This window comes from Agelaius tricolor, unplaced genomic scaffold (genome assembly GCF_023055355.1).
Source record: "Agelaius tricolor isolate 1412-34295 unplaced genomic scaffold, bAgeTri1.0.p SCAF_20, whole genome shotgun sequence".
In the NCBI taxonomy this organism is placed as follows: Eukaryota; Metazoa; Chordata; class Aves; order Passeriformes; family Icteridae; genus Agelaius; species Agelaius tricolor.
In genome coordinates, this window is record NW_027269280.1 from 10898047 (window position 1) to 10917168 (window position 19122).

Sequence of the window (19122 nt, forward strand, 5' to 3'; positions counted from 1 at the left end):
GAGTGAAAATGTAAGAAGCAGTATTTCCAGCCAGAGTCTGAAAGGCTCTTTCTGATAACAGGATACAGCAAAATAAATGCACGTTTGTTGGGAGAGACCAAGATTGTATCTAAAAAAATTGCTTTATTTTTTCTTCCTCCTTTTTGTTGCAATACTTTTCTACTGATCTGGTGTTTCTAGTCACCCTAATGAGTGGCATATATGCCAGTGACTTATGACTGCACATAGATGTGTTTCTGAGCACTAATAACAGTGCCACTGATTGGATTGCTGTTTCTAGACTTACACATTGATAAATCTTGTTGAGATTCTATAGTTGTCTACTTTCCTGCTGGTGTTTGTTATATGAAAAGTACAGAAGATGATTCTGGTTGCCTAAATAAGACACAGTCTTTTGTGAGCACTTCTTTTGTGGAAGTTCTGTTGAGTTGTTTATGCCTGCAGGAGTGGCTGGGTGGGGACCCTGTCATGTGGGGAATAGAAAGCATTTTGCTAATGTGTTCATCTTGGTTTGGAATATTTATGTATGCTGAGCTGTTGTAGGCAAACATGCAGGTGTCTGTGTTCACTGCCCTCATTCATTTCTGTCTTGTAGATGATGAACTGGTGGTGAATCCTAAAGTATTTCTTCAAATCAAGCTGGGAGATGTTGTGGAAATTGCACATCCCAATGATGAATACAGGTGAATTCTCTTTGCTGATATCAGTGAGGTTGAACACTGAAAGGATCTGTTCATGTGTAGTGCTTTCTCAAGTGAAAGGCTTCTAGGGCTGACATAACAGCTTCAGGATGCTGCCATGATTTTTTTCTGCCTAAAGAGAAGTAAAGAGGTTAACTTTAACAAGAGTGCTTCCTTAAAATTGATGCAATTCTTTGTGTTTGGTGTTAGTTTGCTGATCTTCTGTAGGCCAAGTAGCACCTGAATATAGAATTGACAATGTCTGTATCCTCTTCCTAGATCTGCTGTTACCCAAGGATTATTCTCCTATCCTACAGTATATCCTAGTCAAAATTAAAATTGTGTGGCCTTGTTGTATGAACCTGTTCATCCTTCAGCCTCTGTCTGAAAGGCAGCAGTACACTTGTGTGAGGATCTGAGAGGTTTTGTGTGACCTGGTTTCCCATTTGTAGTTTCATCTTTACCTCAAGAATGCCTCATAATTATGGAGAGTGTAAGGAGCAAGACAGAGAGACAGGTGGAGAGGATGGTGTATGAAGCTTTCTAGAAAATATTAATATTTCTTTTTAGCTTATCCTGTAGTCCATGTTACTAAATAGTTTTGTGTGTGATTTAGCAGAGACTGTTGGTATCTCAACTTTTCTACCTTTTTTCTCTTCTCCATGCTAGTCCCCTGCTTCTCCAAGTGAAGTCACTTAAGGAAGATCTGCAGAAAGGTAAAACTTGAGACTTATGCAAAGTAAAATTATAGGAAGGGTAACATGGCTGGGCTGTACCTGTGACTGGCTAGCATGTGTATTTAATTTCATATGAAAATCAATGCTTTGTCTGTTTGGCAAGGGGAGGATTAGAATTTTAACAGAAAAGGGGCAGTTAGTTCTAAATCTGCCTTTGTTTGGGTAACATGAGTATGGTTTAAGCAAACCTGGCATTTTGGCCTGAAATCTGTGTTTCATGGCAGTCTGACTGTGCTGGTTTTGTGCCTGTAAACCACTTGGAACCTGTTGGTGACATTGACTTCTCTGCTGTCCTTTCTTGTTCCCTGGCAGAAACCATAAGTGTGGACCAGACAGTGGCACAGGTGTTCCGCCTGCGGCCGTACCAGGATGTCCATGTCAACGTTGTTGACCCCAAGGTCTGTGCTTTTGCCACTTGTTTCCATCCATTCCATCACTTGACTCAAGTTACAGCCCTGTGACTTTGCATCTACAGTAGTCTGGGGGGAAAAAAGGCTTTTAGTTTTTGTTGAAAGCTATTTACTCTTCTTCTCTAAGAAAGTGAGCCTTAGGCTTTTGAATTATTTGTTAGTTTGTTATGTGTCTCTTCTCTCCCTACAATCTATGTTCTCTTTTTGAACTCTATGATTCTGCTTCAACAGAGCTTGGGAGAAATGTAGATATTTTCACATATATTTAAATTTCAGAAATTCACGAGAACCAGGAACAATAAAGAAAAGCAGAAAGTAGCCTTGTCAAAAGAAGAGCCATGGCCTGGATTTGCATTATTTGGTACCACAGAGCCTCTTACAGAGAAGCATTTCCTGTAAATGTTCCAACTATTTAAAGAGCTACAGTCAGAACTTACATTCTGCACAACACAAAAGTCTGCAGGAAATGAGGTTTCCTTAATGTCATCAACAATGGCAATAATTTATTTCAGCTTCCAATCTGCACTAGACTTACAGTACAGATTCATTCCTTGGGCTTTTTCTGATCACACTGAGCAATGATTGCAGCTCACAGTAGTTGAGGTACATGCACAACTTTGTTATTTATTTGTATGGGCTTCCCCTTTATCTTGCAGTTTTAGGGACATTGACTTGCTTTTGAATGGCCACTCTTGTAACATTTGGTTATTTAATGAACTGATTGGTGTGCCCTACCTAAAAACAAACACCCACTAAAATCTGAGCAGTGTTTTTCATCCATTTCCCAGGAGGTGACCTTGGACTTGGTGGAGCTGACATTTAAAGATCAGTACATTGGCCGTGGGGATATGTGGAGGCTGAAGAAGAGTTTGGTAAGGCCCCTGCTGCCCTTGGGCAGGGTGCAGGTGATGAACCCTTATCTTTTGCTTGCTGAGAAAGAAAAGAAGTGCTTTGCAAAATGCAGAGAGCCAAAGACAGTGCCTGCAGCTCCTGAGGACTTTGTGCTTTGAGTGGCACATCAGAGTTGGAGAAATGGGTGTAAATGTTGCAGAAAAACAAATCCCATCATTTCCTACTCCACTGGTATAATTTTGATTACTGCCTTGGGCATTAAAAATGCTGTAGAGAGTTTTTTTGCTTATGTTCTGAATTTTAATGATTGCTACATTTGGAAGGAATAGAATCCAAATGTTTTTCAAGTAGAAGTGTGCTGAAGTGTCCCCTCCCTGAGAGTACCACTTAATAAGCAGCTATTAGAACATCTTCTGCCTGCATCTTTGAAGTGCAGTCTTTAGTTCCTCTAAGTGCAGTGAATTAGGCAAATGATCCCAAATGATTAGAGCTGATCTGTGTTAAAAGTGATTTTCTGTGTCTATTACAGAGGTTCTGTAGGCTGAGCTATTACTTGTAACTGCACTGAATGGGTTTTGTGACTTTGTCATAAAAATCATGTTTGAGTGCCAGTGGGTTTTATGTACGTTGTTCTTCTCACTTTGAGCCTGCTCTTCTTCTAAAACCTGTAACTCTTCTTTCCTAGGTCAGCACATGTGCATATGTCACCCAAAAAGTTGAATTTGCGGGTATCAGGTCAGTGCCTCTTCTGAGGGCTTACTCTTACTTATTGCTTTAACTTCATGATTTTTAAGTATCCAACTGGAGACTCTTCTCTGAAAACTCCTCCATGTTTCATTGTTCCCTCACTTATCTACAGATTTCTGTCTGCACCATGGGGTGGGGGAAGGCTTCTATCTGGTTTGGGGTAAAAGAAACTAATAGTAGGGCAGCCAACTACACTTGTGGCCTCTGATGGAGGCCAAATAATTTTATTTTTATCTCTTTGAATATTTACCCTCCTTCCTAAGCTGTACTAATAGTTCAGAGGAGATTACTTCAGTTGCTTTTGGGGTGACACAGGGACCAGGAAATGTGCAAATGCAGAGGGAAATGGCTCTTTGACATACTTTGGGTTAAACATCAGGTTTTAACCAAATAAGTCATCCTTGACTGCAGATTTGGTTACATCTCTTACTTGCTCAAATACTGATTCTCCAATCTTCATATTCAAATATTCTGAACTTTTCTTTCAGAGCCCAGGCAGGTGAACTGTGGGTAAAGAGTGAGAAAGTCACTTGTGGATACATCAGTGAGGACACCCGGGTAAGAGTTCAGGAAACAGGGGAAAGCAGCTTTTCCCTTCTTTTCCTTTCCTGCCAGGATTTTTGTAATTCTGCCTTGCCTGCAGATTTGTGTGGACCATTGGGATTGGCTGTGTTGTGAGGTGAAGAATGGCAATAAGTTCAGGACAATGAATCACTATTGAACTTCAGCTCTGCTAGGAATGACTTGTTAGAGGGGAAATGCCAACTTGTCAGAGAGGAATGTCCCTGTGATGCCAGAGGGGGATGAGTTGCTGTGTAGTTGACCTCTTCATTGGGCCTTCTAATGAATGTACTTGGTTTTAAATGAGGTCTTGCCTTCCTTTGCAGGTGGTCTTCCGCTCCACTTCTGCCATGGTTTATATTTTTATCCAGATGAGCTGTGAGATGTGGGATTTTGATATTTATGGTATGTAGGGAACTGGGGCTGTGGATGGTCACAGCTGTCCTTTCTGCCCCTGCTATTTTTTTCTGCTACTACCAGCAAGCTAAAATATCCTGCCTTTAGCCTAAGCAGTGCTCCAGGGTGTGCTGTGGTGTTTCCTTAGATCATTCCTTGCAGTGCCCCCCATTTCTGTCCCTGTCTGTGCCATCCTCCTCCTGTCCCTGTGGAGCCTGGGTACCATTATCTATGTCAGCCATGAAATCACTGTGAGCACTGGAAAGGTTTTCTATGGAAATGAACATGTTGGGTGATGGGGGCAGGTGCAAGTTTGTGAATCCTGAAGCCAGAAATGTGTGGAAGTCCTGTGCAAAGAGGACTTTGATGTTTTATATTTCTCTAGACATTGGCTTCTTGAGGAAGTGAAACCTGCCTTAGCCCAGGTTGAAGTTGGTAACTTCAGCTGGAAGTATTACAGCTTTAGGCATTGAGTCACTTCTCTGTTGTCATCCTGGTTTTTTTCTGGCTTAATTCTTTAGCAAACCTCTTGCCACTTCCTTTGACCATGTGTTTAGGCATATGGAACTGGGCAACTATTCAAATCAGAGCAGGGGATCAGTTGGGCATTTTCTGCCTAAAAAACAGTACAGATGCTTTCACAGCATGCTGCCAATGTGTTGGAAAAAGGAATTAAAGGTCTGATCCTTCTGGCATGGTCTTATGTTTACATCCTCTGAAAAAAATGATGCTTTTAAATCTTTTCTTCATGAAACAGTCATGCTTTTTAATCTTTTTACCATCTTATCTTAGTGATATTGTCCTTTATTATGCACACAGCTGCTCGAGATTTAATAATTATAATTGTCCTAGAATCTTAGGTTTAGATATGCCCCATATCTAACTTCTATAGATGAAGTAACTATTGTTATCTGATGCTTGGGAGATTTTTATTTTGCAGGGGATCTATACTTTGAGAAAGCTGTGAATGGTTTCCTTGCTGACCTCTTCACAAAATGGAAGGTAAATAGTTGACTGAGTTCAGTTTTAGTTTTTTATTTTTCTGTAATTGTTAGGGGCATCTCTGAACAGTAACACATCAGAATATCAAATTGCTGTGGGTATAAACAAACTGTGTCAACTGTCTGTTTTCTTAACAAAAGTCTTGGCAATTACAGAGAGGAGCTTCTTTAGAGACTGGTGGAGAGTGCTCCTGGTAAATGTGACATGGCCAAGCAGCACAGAATCTGCAGGACAGAGCATTTGTTATTTCAGAGAGGCTGATGGAGCACTCCTGCAGATCCATTAATGCAACAATCTAGGTTTTGTTAGTTACCTTTGTTTCTAGCTATGAGGGAAGAAAAGCTGTTACTGTATGTGTATATACACAACTTTCTACCAAATGTGACGTTTCTTATTCTCTTTTTGCATTTGTTCTTCCTGGACAGGAGAAGAATTGCAGCCATGAAGTGACAGTGGTTCTATTTTCAAGAACATTTTATGAAGCAAAATCTATAGGTATGCAAATTCTCTGTTTTCATGTTTCCATTTTTAAACCCATCTTGTCTCTTGAAAGTTGGTCACAGGCTGACAGGGACTTTTTTCTCTTTTTTTAATTGCCATTTTCAAAGTATTCTCTATCAAGCACTTGTAGGTACACAGCCATTGTTATGAAAGTACTGCAGTCAAGACCTTACACAGAAGAGTGCTGGAAATTTTCCTCATCGTACTCAAGCTGTCATATTGGTTTAAAAGCAGTTTTTTATTGCATAGGAGGTCTGATATTTCTTTTTAGTTTGCTTGCTGGAGGCTTTTTGTTGTTTTTTTTAGTTGTTTATTTTTACTGGAAATAACAGTTTTTGCTGGAAAAGATTAGTCATTTCTATAGAAGAGCATGAGATAAGATGTGTTTTTCCTTCCATTTCAGATGAGTTTCCTGAAACACATCGTGCATCAATTCGGCAGGATCACGAGGGAAGATTTTATGAAGATTTTTACAAGTATGTTTTCCTCCCAGTTCTTTTCACCTCTTGTCCCACACTGTACGTGCAACCCAATGCACCCTTTTGTGCAATTCTTTCTAGTTTGTTCATCCCTCTCATTTCCCCTCATAGCTTCTTTCCTGGGCCTCATCAGGCTGTGTTTTCTCTAGAGTTGTAGTGCAGAATGAGAGGCGGGAGGAGTGGACCTCCTTGCTTGTGACCATTAAAAAGCTTTTCATCCAGTATCCTGTGTTGGTACGACTCGAGCAAGCAGGTACAAGAATCTTCCTTTCCCTGCTTTTATCCTTTGTTCTCTCCTCTTTTTTAAAAAAAATATTTAGCTTTTCAGTGAACTATCCATTTGTAGTTGGAGTCTGGTGTCATGCTACTTAGTGCTCTCCTGGCTTGGCAATTTGACTCGGTTTTTCTGTGGAACTTAATAACATCAATTTTGCCATTTACATTTTGCCTTTTACATTTTTGAACCAATGGTATTTAGTACAGGTGTAATTTTCTGTGGGTTTTTTTATTATATAAAGCTAGTATACAGGAATAATGATTTGGTTTTTTCCCTTCTGAATACTTTTCCAGAGGGTTTTCCTTCAGGTTACAATTCCACCTCAGCACAAGGGAACTACCTGGAGGCTATAAATCTTTCCTTCAATGGTAAGTTACAGGCAATGGGTAAAAATACAACCATTAAAACAGCTGCCATTAAATGGCTGTGGACTTATGTTACTTCTTCCTTAACACTATGAAGAGGAGGGGAATATTAGGGGGTCACCTGCCTTTCTCTGAAAAGAAACATCCAGGGTGTTCTGACAGTATTGCTGCTTTCTTGTCACTGTCATATTTTCTGAAAAATTCTCTTTGCCCAGGATTTTCTCCTGGGAAGCTGAGAAGCCTCAGCTTCTCCTGTTTTGCTGCTTTGGAATGTGGTCTGGAGATTGTTTATCCAACATGTGAATTGTTTTTACTTAATGGCCAATCACAGCCAGCTGTGTCGAGCCTCTCAGGAGTCACGAGTTTTTATTATTCATTCTTGTTAAGCCTTCTGTCTGTATCCTTCTCTTTGTTTAGTATAGTTTTAGTGTAGTATTCTTATAACACCACACCACACCACACATAACATAACATCAACCATATAACATCAACCATATAACATCAACCATATAACATCACACGTAACACATGACACGACGTAACATATGACATGACACAACATAACATATAACACATGTAACACTATAGAACATAACACATAACATATAACATATCCTATAACACATGAAATAATGTAATTAATATATAAAATATATAATAATAAATCAGCCTTCTGAGAGCATGGAGTCACATTGCTCATCTCCCCTTGTCCTGGGGACCCTCACAAACCCTCCATTTCTCTGTGGCAGTGTTTGACAAGCATTACATCAACCGCAACTTCGACCGCACGGGGCAGATGTCGGTGGTGATCACGCCCGGCGTGGGGGTGTTCGAGGTGGATCGGCTGCTCATGATCCTCACCAAGCAGCGCATGATTGACAATGGTAAATAACTGTGCCTCTCTGCAGGCAAACCCAGCTGCTTCTGGCTGTGAAAAAGTATCTGCTGTAAGCTGTGTGCTGTGTCCTTAGCTTCAAGACTTGTGTCTGCACTTGGTATTGAAATGAGCAGGTTTTCAGAGTGCTTACAGGCATTTAGTTTCTTTTGTTTGTGACAGAGAACTTCACCTCTCTGTGCAAACCTTTCTCTTAAAGGATAATCTGGCACAAGTTGCATTAGTTTAGGAAAATAATTTCTGGTATCCCCACAGGTACTGTTGGTTTGTAGCCATACCATGGGACCATTAACTAGCATTTTTCAGTATTATTGCCTCTTATAACATGATGTGGATACACATTGGGTCTTCAGTTCAGATTGGTAATCTGTTTTGTCTTAGCACATCAGTCCTGCTTGGATAGCTGAACTCTACTCTTGTCTTTTACAGGGATAGGTGTGGATTTGGTGTGCATGGGAGAGCAACCCTTGCATGCTGTCCCACTCTTTAAGGTAAGGCAGCTTTCCCTTCCCTTGTTCCTGCTACAAATGTTCCTCATTTTGTGACTGGCTGGGTACAGGTAGTTGCTTCTCAATTACTCTTGCAGCTCCATAATCGTTGTGGCCCTGGTGACTCACGAATGGGTGATGACTACAATATCCCACACTGGATAAATCATAGGTAGGTGAATTCTATCAGCTTTTGCTAAACACTTCTGCTTTGCTTTACTCTTCATAATCTCTTGAATTCTTTCTTATCTCCTCTGCTTTCCCTGTGAAGCAAAGGAAATATTACATTATTCTTGCAGAACTCTGGGCATTAATGCAACCTGACAGAAATGACAGGGTTTTCAAACAGCTGGTGTGAATCACTGCAGTTGTGTAAATCAGGAAGAGTTATGTAAATGGCACAGTAGAAATGGATGTCTTTCTGTAGAAAGAGAAAATGAACTGAGCAATACAGGTGCTAAACATTTTAAGAAGTGTCTAGACTGAGGCTGTGTAAGTATCAAAGCCCTGTCTTTAGGCAAAGAGTAGCTTCTTTCAACCATCCTTCAGTGTTTTCCACACTTTTTTTATGCACAGAAAGGTATCCCTTTATTCAATAGCTGACCCAGGTTCCTGGTCTGCTTACTGTGTAGCACACCAACTGTGTTGAGTTCTTCAAGCCACACTTCTTTTTCTTTCAGTTTCTACACATCCAAAAGCCAACTCCTGTGTAACAGCTTCACTCCACGGATCAAGCTGGCAGGAAGGAAGGTGGGAATTTTCTGACTTATATTTTCCTACTAGCTTGTCCCATAGCTGTTCTCAGTCAAGCATCACAAGTATTCCAACAGCTGGAACTAAGTTTTTGTGTTCAAAGGCTGTGAAAGCAAAGCTGCAAGGTTTGTTGTGGGGATTGTGAATGAGAGGCAGTTTGTAGGTCTTTCCTTCCTAAGTTAAACTGGGTGAGAAATGTTTTAGCCACCATAAAAATTAGTTTCATTCTGTAACAAAGAACTGTATGGAGAGGAAGAAAGGTGTTGAACATTGTGTTTTTCACACAGGTTTGTGAAAAGTATCAGTATTTAATATTTCTGAAGCAGTCTGGCTGCCTCACTGAGTCAGCAAGCTAAACTTTGTCTGCTTGGTCACACTGGGGATGTTTCTTTAGAAAATGCTGACTGATTCCTTCCCCTCTGTCTTTTGTTGCTCTTTTCTTTTTCTTTCTTGTTTGTTTTTTTGATCACTTCACACTTCCTTTGTTGGATCCTCCAGCCACTGACAGAGAAAGCAAAAAATAATCGTGATGCCTGTAAGTAATTCTGTTCTGGAATGATCTGTCCCACTCACTCCCAAAACTAACCGAGACCTGCAGGAAGACAATGACACTGCAGCCCAAGGAAGGCACAATTGTTAAAGAAAACCATCAAACTCATATTTGAGTATTTCCCATATTTGTTATTTGGGATGCTAATGTGCATGTGCCAGTTGACTTTTTGGCAATTATTGATTTAGTGTTTAGGATGTATGGGGGAAAGGCATTATGGCCTCAGCCAGCCTGAGGCACCACCTTTGATAACTGAGCTGCTGCAGCTGCTCTGCTCATGACACTTTGGGATTTCTTCTGGAATAGATACTTTCCTTGGGGGTGGGAGGTGGATACCCTGCCTTGCAGACCTTGAACATTGTTGAAAGATGTTCCAGTGCTGTATGACTTTTATTTCAGCATTAGGAGCTCCAAAGGATGCTGAGAATGCCTTGCCCATCCAGGTGGATTATGATGGCTACGATGCCCAGGTGTTCAGACTGCCAGGCCCAGCCAGAGCCCAGCGCTGCGCCACTTTCAGGTGAGAGGCTTGGGAGTGCCCTGCTTCTGGAGTAGCCATGGTATGGTGCTTGATACATAAAACACTTGGAGAAATACAAAGGGAATTGATCTCCATGTGCTCACAGTTGAACAAAAAGCTTCATCTCTGTCTGATCTTCATGGCTGGTTGTCTGGTGTTTTACTTCTAAAATAGTGGGTGGGATCTAGGAAAAAGCATAAATCTATTTTTCTTTAAATTTTTCATTTTGTTTGAAGTGGAATAAAGTTAGTCTATCTAGCAGACTTTGCAAGAGGGTTAAGGAAGTATTTGCACATTAGACTTGCACAGGGTTGTAGAATTAGGTTGTTCAATGCACTGGTTAGTAACTGGTGAACAGAGGGGTGAGGAATCCTCCCTCACCAAAATGATGCCTGTCTGAATGAGAGAAGAAGCAGAAAAGCTGAGTGCAGGTTCTCAACTATTCCATGTCCTTTTGTCTGTTCATTTGAGCAGCCTGTAGGAACCCATGCTTATAGTAAATCAGGGCAGCCCCAACAATAGGAGAAAATGACAAGGAGGACTCCATTGGTATCAGAGGCTAATTAATTGCTTTATTATACTATATTACACTATATCTGAACTGAATCTGCACAAGCACCCCACTCAACTGCACAGAGTCTGGTGACTGTCATCCAATAGTCCTGACACACACAGGGATTCAATTGGTCAATGAATCAAAACACTCACACCAGAATCCAGTTACCAATTACCAATTCCCTTCAGGTAAACCATCTTCCACAATGCATTCCACTTGTGAACAACAAGAGGAGCAGCAATTGAGATAAGAATTGTTTTTTCTTTCTCTGAGGTTCAGAGAATGAGAATCCCAGAAGATATCCTTGGGAAGTTGTGCCCTGCTTTTCTCTGTGAAGGGAAATGTGGCCACACATGCTGAAAGATAGCAGCACAATTTAAACAGTTCATGATTCCAAGGAGTTTCCCTATAGCTACATGGCTCTGTCACTGTGGGCTGAGGTCTCTAGGCCCGGCCACATCTCTGCCAGGTTGGTGTGGTGTCTGTAGGATTGCAGAGGGAGCTGAGCAGGTCCTTTCACAGCCCTTGTGCTGGGAATGTTCCAGTGTTCTTGTGTTGTGTGATGCACAGAAGTATAAATTACCCAAGCAGTCAAAAAAGATAGTGATGGCTTCCCTGTAATGCTCTTCTTGAGTTCACCTGCTGAGCACTGAGTCTTTTGCATGCCTTGAGCCTGTGCCAGGGCCCTGCTACCCTGGCCCTGATGTCTGTCTGCTGCCATCCCGTGAGCAGGTCGGTGCGGGAGCGCGAGAGCCGCACCAGGAAGAGCTCCAGCTCGTACGACGTCTCGTGCAGCCCGTCCCTGCAGGGCCGCGCGCTGCCCCCCGAGGAGGTGAGGAGCCAGGCTTCTGACGACAGCTCCCTGGGCAAGATCTCCAACATCCTGATGATCCCACGGCCCCACCTGCACCACTGTGAAGTCAGCAGCTCCTTGGGCTACACCAGCACCAGAGGTCAGCCTGGGGCATGTGGGAAGGCGCCTTTGGTGGGGAGAGAAGGGGGAAGTTTGTGTTGGTGGAGATGGTGCTTGCATTGACACTCATGGTACAGCTCTTCCATAGCTGCAGCTGCGTGTGCATTCTCCCTTTGTCATCCTTGTCCAATTCCGTTGCTTTTTTTTTAATAGCTTGTCCTAAATAGAAGTGTCCTGACACTGATTTGCTCTTTTCCCTTGCCTATTGCCTTCTTTAGTACTTGACTATTCTCCTGTGCCTGCATGCAAGTGTGGACATACACAAGGAACTTGTATTATCCAGGTCACCTATAATCTATTGAATGAGAACTGGCCTTAGCAGTGATCCCTGGGGGCCCCTGCTTATAAAATTTCTCTATGGGGATTTGTTGTCATTAAGACTCACTTTCTGGATACTTCCTTTTGACAATGTACTGCTGAGCTGTCTCAGTGTGTTAGCAGTGCTGGTACTCCTCTTTTCTTCCTTTCCAATTTAATTTTGTTCTCAGACAGTATGCAGTATCTTCCACAAACCCAGCTCATTTCTAGGTAAATTGTATTCCTCCTGCAACTGTTTCATCTTCTATAAAATCCTCTCCCTGAAGGCTCTTCATGGTTTTTTTCATGCCATGCTGTATGACACTGCTACCATATTTATCCTGTCTCAGGAATCGCAGTTGCTGGTGTGGAGCTGTTCTCACACAGTGAGAGTGACATCACATCTACCATTCATGTTTTCCCCTGCTGTCAGTTAATACAACTCTGTTCTTTCTTTGGTATTTCTGTTACTCCTTTAGTTTGAAGGAAAGCTGTGTGACCCAGCTGAAGGTGTTCAGCTGGATGAGGATGTATGTGGATCAGGACTGGCAGGGAGGGAAGAGTCAAAGAAACGGAGGTTTTTCACATGTTGTATTTGAAATATAGAATGGTAAATGAGACCCTTCTCTTTGGGATTTCCACTTGTTGGGCAGAGTACTCAGAGTAATTGCTACTTATCTATCTGGTACATTTTTCTCTCCTATTTCTAAATAACTGCACTTCTGTTCCACACTGAATAGTGACAACTAACTGGTATCTTGTGGAGATCATGTCCCATGTCTTCTGGGAGTAATCCCTGATTTCAGTGCTCAGATCTGAATGTTACAGAAAATGCATATGTACAAGGCTCAGCTGTGGCTTCTACTGTGTCTTTGGTACTCATCCTGAAGTTTCTGTTATGTCAGACTTTTGATTTCTCAAGAATCCTCTAAGGTCTGAGTAGCCTTTCATAATTGGCTTAGCAAGTGTTTTCTTAATGGATTCATTTAGTAGAAGCTTACAGCAGTGCTCTAATGGCAGATGGAGTAATGATTTTTCTTGTCTGGGTTCTTGTTTCCATTGTAACTTTCAGGCAGGATAGGAATTGCTTTCAGCTTCTCCTCTTGCTTATTTCTTAGGTCTCCTTATTTCCCTTTATCCTGGGCAATCTTTATATCCCCGAGCCGTTAATTCTCTTGTGCTTGGCTCCTGCAGGGTCTCAGGCTGAGTTGTGTGGCTCGGTTGTGTTTTGCAGATTTCCTTGAGAACATGTTGGAGTCACAGCAGCGCGACTCCAGCGCCCCGGGGCGGTTCCACGTGGGCAGCGCCGAGTCCCTGCTGCACATCCGCCCGGGGGGGTACGCGCCGCAGCGCGCCCTCATCAACCCCTTCGCCCCGTCCCGCATGCCCATGAAGCTGACATCGAACCGCAGGCGCTGGATGCACACCTTCCCCGTGGGTGAGCTCCTTCATTGCCATTGCACACCTTCCCCGTGGGTGAGCTGTCTCATTGCACCCCTTCCCCATGGCTGAGCTCCCTCACTGCACCCCTTCCCCGTGGGTGAGCTGTCTCACTGCACCCCTTCCCCGTGGGTGAGCTGTCTCATTGCACACCTTCCCCGTGGGTGAGCTGTCTCATTGCACCCCTTCCCCATGGCTGAGCTCCCTCACTGCACACCTTCCCCGTGGGTGAGCTGTCTCATTGCACACCTTCCCCGTGGGTGAGCTCCTCCCTCACTGCACCCGTTCCCCGTGGGTGAGCTCCCTCCCTGTGAAAAACACCAATCACTTGTTTTTAAAATTTTAGAAATTTAATAGTAATAAAATGGTTATAAAAATAGTAATACAATTAGAGTAATAATAATTTGGACAATTTAAATTAGGACAATATGACACAATAAAGACAAAGAGTTACAGACGTCTGGGTACCTTTTTCTGGGCAGCACAAGCCCAAAAAAGGACACTCGTTAACAAAGGATTAACTATCAAAAACAATAGCCTGTTGCATATTCATACACTTCATACATGATGCATAAATTCCATTCAAACACAGGATTCTGTCTGGTCATCATCAACTTCTTCCTTCTAATCCTAACAGCACCTTCGAGGTGGGAAGAAGTTCATTTCTTCTGATAAGAGGGCAATAAATTCTTTTTTTCTGAAAGATTTAGGTGTCCTGTGGCTGCTATCTGGTGCAAGTGCTTCATTCCTTTCTTAAAAAATCCCACTAACATAGTTCTTATTTTAACTGCAAAAGTTGCCTTTTAATTACAAGACTACATTTATTATTAAAATGTTAATACAGCACTATTAATCAATACATCAAAATACATATGGTAAATATCTGTGTAGAGCCGTATAATATGCACTTTTCACACTCCCTGCACACCTTCCCTGTGGGTGAGCTGCCTCCCTGCACACCTGGCTGCTGTGGCTTTGTGATCCTTGTCCAGGATTAGCACAGCAAGAGAGCCAGTGAGAGCTCTGTGGTATTAAAGTGCTCTGCACACTGCACTCATTAGTGTGCAGGCCAGAGCAATCCTCTTTTGGGAAATAGCTCTATTTGCAAACAAGCAGCAGCAGGTACAGAACAATTCCTGTTGAAGGGAGCCCAACTCATAACCCTGTTGAAGGGAATTGTAACTACAATTCGGGTTGATTTTCTGATGCTGAATTGTTTGCATAATTGTTTAATGCCTTTTAAGTAGGCCCTCCAAAATGTTTTCAAAAATATTTTGCTTCACTTGTTTCAGAGGAGATGGCAGAAGTTCAAGGCTTTGAAGATTTTGTGAACATGCTTTCATAATGTCCGTTAGCTCTCATTGCTTGTGCTGTTGGCAAAAGAGGGGAGAAGAAACTTAGGAATCGGTGTAGGTGTGGTGATCAATGATCCAACTGTACCTGTGTAGGTCCCTCAGGAGAAGCTATCCAGATCCATCATCAGACCCGGCAGAACATGGCAGAAATGCAGGGCAGTGGGCAGCAGGACCTGACACATTCCTCTGCAGAGCTGCTGGAGCTGGCTTACCATGAGGCAACTGGCAGGTGAGCCATTGGCTCAGTCTTCAATGTTGTGTTTGTAGACCATGAGATCAGGTCTGTAGATAACCAGCTAAGCTTTATTTCTCTACTGAGGGGATGTGAGTAGCTGGTTCTTTGCTGTCCTGCAAAGGCAGTGCTTTGGTTACTGCTGGAGGCAAACAAACAGCAAGGACATTTATGGAATGTTGTCATGGCCTTCTCTGCGCTGCCCTTGTGCCGTTCCATCTCTGCAGACATCAGCGAGGGAAGATTTGCTCCCAGCCCGGGCTGGCCTGAGGCAGAGGGGCTGAGGGCTCGCTGGCAGCTTTGCCAAAAGCAGGGGATGGCACGAGTGAGCAAGGCTGTACAGAACAGGCTGCTTTGTTTCTCTGCAGGCACGGCAGCTCTCGGCATCCGGGGGATGGCGGCTCCTTCCTGAGCTTCGGCGGGACGGAGGAGTTCGGGAACGGGAACGGGCTGGGGGCCGGCCCCGGCGCAGGTAACGGGGCTGGGGCTGGGGCGGGGCCGGGCCAGCGCTCGGGGCATGGGGCGGGACTCAGGGGGACAGGCAGGGCCGAGCAGGAGGAATCCAGAGTCGGAAAACAGTGATCTGTTCGTGCACTTCCTTGGACTGCTAGGTGTATGGGAGTTCTTTGGCTTGCTTTGTTGGTTTTAGTTCAGTTTTGTTTGATTGGTCAGTGTCTCTACTTTTCCAGACGTGTCTTACAAGGTTTGTTATAGAAAGATGCTCATTGTTTACTGATAATAAACTCTCAGAGCAGTGATGTTCAGACACAAAGAATAACTAAATATGCACTGGTGCTCAGAAGCCTTTTTTTTCTTGGTGAGGTTGCTGTTATCCTTTAGAGAAATAATGTCTGTACTTTCAGTTGAAGATTACCTCTGTGTTCCTTAACTTACCCAGACACCTGAATTAGTGAAAATTCTCAACATTTCTTTGCAGCCCTGTAAATGGAACAACATGTGATATTAAACATTCTGCTGTGTTGTCTGGTTTTTTGTGACCTACCCTCTGCTTTTGTAGATATGCATTTTAGTTAGGCACATGGAAAAATGTTGAACTTTTGGACTACTGCATTCAAGACTTATTTTCTGAAGAATAATTTGACATTCTTTTCTCAAAACCAATTTAAAGTGTTTTTTTAAGAATAAATTTGCCCTTTTGAATTACATTAGATTAAGACAATTTTGTTTTCCATTATGCCTTGCACTGTAAAGAAGTTAGCAGACTTAATTTTCTTGTGCCTCATTTTGTATTCACAGAGTAACATTTAGAATTATTTTCTGTTGCTTCCTTCTGTGAATTTTTCTGATTACATTTAATTTTCTTGCTTTACATTTTTGGTATTTTCTGGCTTCCAGATAGGCTCTGTTTGTTTTTGCAATTGCTAAACTGCATTTCAGCTGGCTGCAGTTTGCACAGTGTAAATGCAGAGTATGGCCTGGCAATAAACCTGCTTGCATTTATGGAATTTCTTTGTGTCTGTGGACCCTCACCTGTCTGTAGGGGCCACACTGGGTACTCAGTGACTGGACTGAGAGTTCTCCCTGATGGTTTGAGTCACCTATGAAATGAAGCACTCTGGTGGGGGAGTTGTGTTTTTTGGAATTAACAGTAATTTCTCATTGAGTCTGGTTCTCCTCTGCTGCACGGTTTGGTGCATCACAGGCTTCAGGGTGAAAACGATCCCATCTATTTCCCTTGGGCCTCGGGACGCTGTGGCTGCCGCCCCGCAGGTGGAGGTGGAGGCTCAGAGAGGGAGATGCTGCAGTTGCAGTTCCCGGTGTGGATGGCAGATGGCAGGAGGAGCTGGTGAAGGTGAAGGCCGCTCGGAGCCAGCTCCCCTGCGGGTTACCGGCATTATCAGTGGCAAATATCCACCCTTGCTCTTACAGGGGAACAGCTGTGGTGCTGATACCAATTTCCTGGGTAAATCTACCTAAGCTAGTTTTAAACAATAGTTCCCTTTAAATGTTTGGAGGCTTACTGAAAGTTTTATTTTGATAAAAGGCTTTGAAGGCAGCAGTTTTTCTTGTCTCCTTAGCAACTCTTTTTGTTCTCGTGTGCCACACCAGCTGTTTATAGGAGCTCATAGCATCTACTTTTCAAGATGTTTCACTGTTTTTGGGGAGGAGAGTTTTGTTTGGGTTTTAGTTGTTGAGCACTTCTAGTGAGATGTTCAAGTTTGATCTGAGATGTATTTTCTCCTCATTAATTGGCTTAGTGGTTTTTTTTTCTGCTGTACAGAACCCTGGGATTTTCCATGCAGAGAAATTCTGTATCTTAAAACATCACACTTTTGATTTATTTTTATTTGAAATTCAAGAGAAGTGCGTAATTGCTTAAAATAAAAACCACTTTTTTCTTGTAGGGGTGAACCTCAAAACTCAGAACAAGGATTCCTTGGAAGATGCTGTCTCTAATTCTCCAGATCCAAGTAAGCAGGAGAGAGGTTTGGAAGAGAGTTTGCATAGGTGGGAAGATGGGGAGGGAAAGGGCATGTACATATATAGAGGCATCAGGAGGTGGTAGGAAAGAAACTGAGGAGCCTCCTTGGCTTTTGGCAGAGGTTTATTTTGGCCTGCAGTAATTTGCAGGATCTGCCTGTACTGTCTCACTGTGGTTGCAGTTCTGTAGTTCTTAAGAACATGTGAAGCTGTTTGTTGTGTTACAGCTGAAATTCTTTCCTTACCAGACACTATTCTGCAAAAAGTTAAAGCTGCTGAACTCTTATCTGCCCCTCAGTATGAAAAGTTTGTTTGGTACCAGCTTGTTGAAGTAGAATTAGTACAGTCGGTTTCTGAATTTGGTACCATTTACTGAGAAATATCTGCCTTCACTTCCTAGAGAACAAGTGTGTCACTGCTTAAGAAAGCATTTTCTGTGTAGCAGTCTGTCATATATTACTTTTTTGTGCAGTGTTCCTGCCGTTGGTGTTAACAGTTTTATACTAAAATAAATTTCTGTCTGTAGGAGCTTTATGACAAGAAGTTAAGCATCAGTAGGTGATACAGATTGTTTGAATTGGGTCAGAATGTAATGCAGTAGTGTGAGTGGTCAGAATGTAATGAGCTGATGATTTGGTATAATCTAGTTAGCTTTTCCTTTTTAATGTCTAGTTTTACATCCCTGTAATCTCAAAACTGCAGCATAACTCTAGGAAAGGGTGTGGGAAAAGATTGCTTCCCAAGTTACTATTTTTCTGGTCTTCCCACCCCTCTGGATATATCTTCTGTTTTTATAACTGTGGAAATACTCCCTTTTCTGCTGTTGTGCTATTCCAGAAAGAGGCTGGTCTGTCATTCTTTCTCTCCTCCTCTCCAGCTCCTTCTGCAGTTGTCTAGGATGCAAAACTGGTCTGATTTTCTTGTTCAGACTTGGAATGTTGATCTGTTTATTAATAATCAGTAACTGCACCTGACTTGCTGTAATTTTGGGAGAGCAGTGGCTATGTCAGCTCTAGCTTTCAATCAAGAGGAAATTAAATGTATTAACTTGGAATGCCTTTTGCATGATGGGATGGAATCAGCATGTGCACTGCATTGTTTAACAAACTCTGTCTCTTTCTCTCCCTCCCTTCTTCCCATCCTATTTTCTTTTTCCCTTCCCATTCCACACCCCTTTTTGTCCCTGTTGACTTTATGCCAACTGTTTTTCATCTCTCATTCTTCTAAACTCTCCTCTTCGTGCACTCCTTTCATCCTGCTCTGCACCCTGTTTCTGCACGGGTGACCCCACGTGTCCCCCTTGTGTTGCCCCATGACACAACGAGGCAGTTCTGACGCTGTCTGCTCCCCCCATAGTGCCAGGCTTCTGTTGTACAGTTGGAGTGGACTGGAAGTCCCTGACCACCCCTGCCTGCCTGCCCCTCACCACCGATTACTTCCCCGACCGCCAGAGCCTGCAGAACGACTACACCGAGGGCTGCTACGACCTGCTGCCCGAGGCTGACATGGACAGGTTTGGCCAGCACCTCCTCTTACAGTCCTGTGCTTAAGGAGCAGATGGTGGAAGAGGATCACCAGCTTGTCTTGGTTTGGAAAGACTGGTGCCTGCTAAGG

The 19122-nt window shown here is 42.9% G+C and overlaps 1 protein-coding gene across 8 annotated transcripts in view; it reads left to right on the forward strand.

Moving 5' to 3' along the window:
- Window positions 1-19122, forward strand: part of DEPDC5 (DEP domain containing 5, GATOR1 subcomplex subunit) — a 42852-nt gene that overhangs the window by 1102 nt on the left and 22628 nt on the right. For 5 of the 8 annotated variants that reach the window (XR_011682007.1, XM_071445593.1, XM_071445590.1 and 2 more), the window contains exons 3-26: window positions 596-683; window positions 1350-1396; window positions 1730-1815; window positions 2616-2699; window positions 3365-3414; window positions 3915-3984; window positions 4314-4392; window positions 5324-5385; window positions 5811-5880; window positions 6290-6362; window positions 6515-6618; window positions 6936-7010; window positions 7757-7891; window positions 8332-8393; window positions 8489-8562; window positions 9071-9140; window positions 9642-9678; window positions 10093-10213; window positions 11502-11722; window positions 13274-13477; window positions 14928-15063; window positions 15435-15538; window positions 17433-17498; window positions 18838-19021. Coding sequence is in view for 7 of the 8 variants with exons in the window: in XM_071445593.1 (XP_071301694.1) it covers window positions 596-683; window positions 1350-1396; window positions 1730-1815; window positions 2616-2699; window positions 3365-3414; window positions 3915-3984; window positions 4314-4392; window positions 5324-5385; window positions 5811-5880; window positions 6290-6362; window positions 6515-6618; window positions 6936-7010; window positions 7757-7891; window positions 8332-8393; window positions 8489-8562; window positions 9071-9140; window positions 9642-9678; window positions 10093-10213; window positions 11502-11722; window positions 13274-13477; window positions 14928-15063; window positions 15435-15538; window positions 17433-17498; window positions 18838-19021 (2302 nt within the window). In the remaining variant the exon portion in view is untranslated. Of the gene's footprint in view, window positions 1-595; window positions 684-1349; window positions 1397-1729; window positions 1816-2615; window positions 2700-3364; window positions 3415-3914; window positions 3985-4313; window positions 4393-5323; window positions 5386-5810; window positions 5881-6289; window positions 6363-6514; window positions 6619-6935; window positions 7011-7756; window positions 7892-8331; window positions 8394-8488; window positions 8563-9070; window positions 9141-9641; window positions 9679-10092; window positions 10214-11501; window positions 11723-13273; window positions 13478-14927; window positions 15064-15434; window positions 15539-17432; window positions 17499-18833; window positions 19022-19122 lie in introns of all 8 variants that reach the window. The other 3 variants (XM_071445589.1, XM_071445592.1, XM_071445594.1) reach the window with 2 other exon arrangements.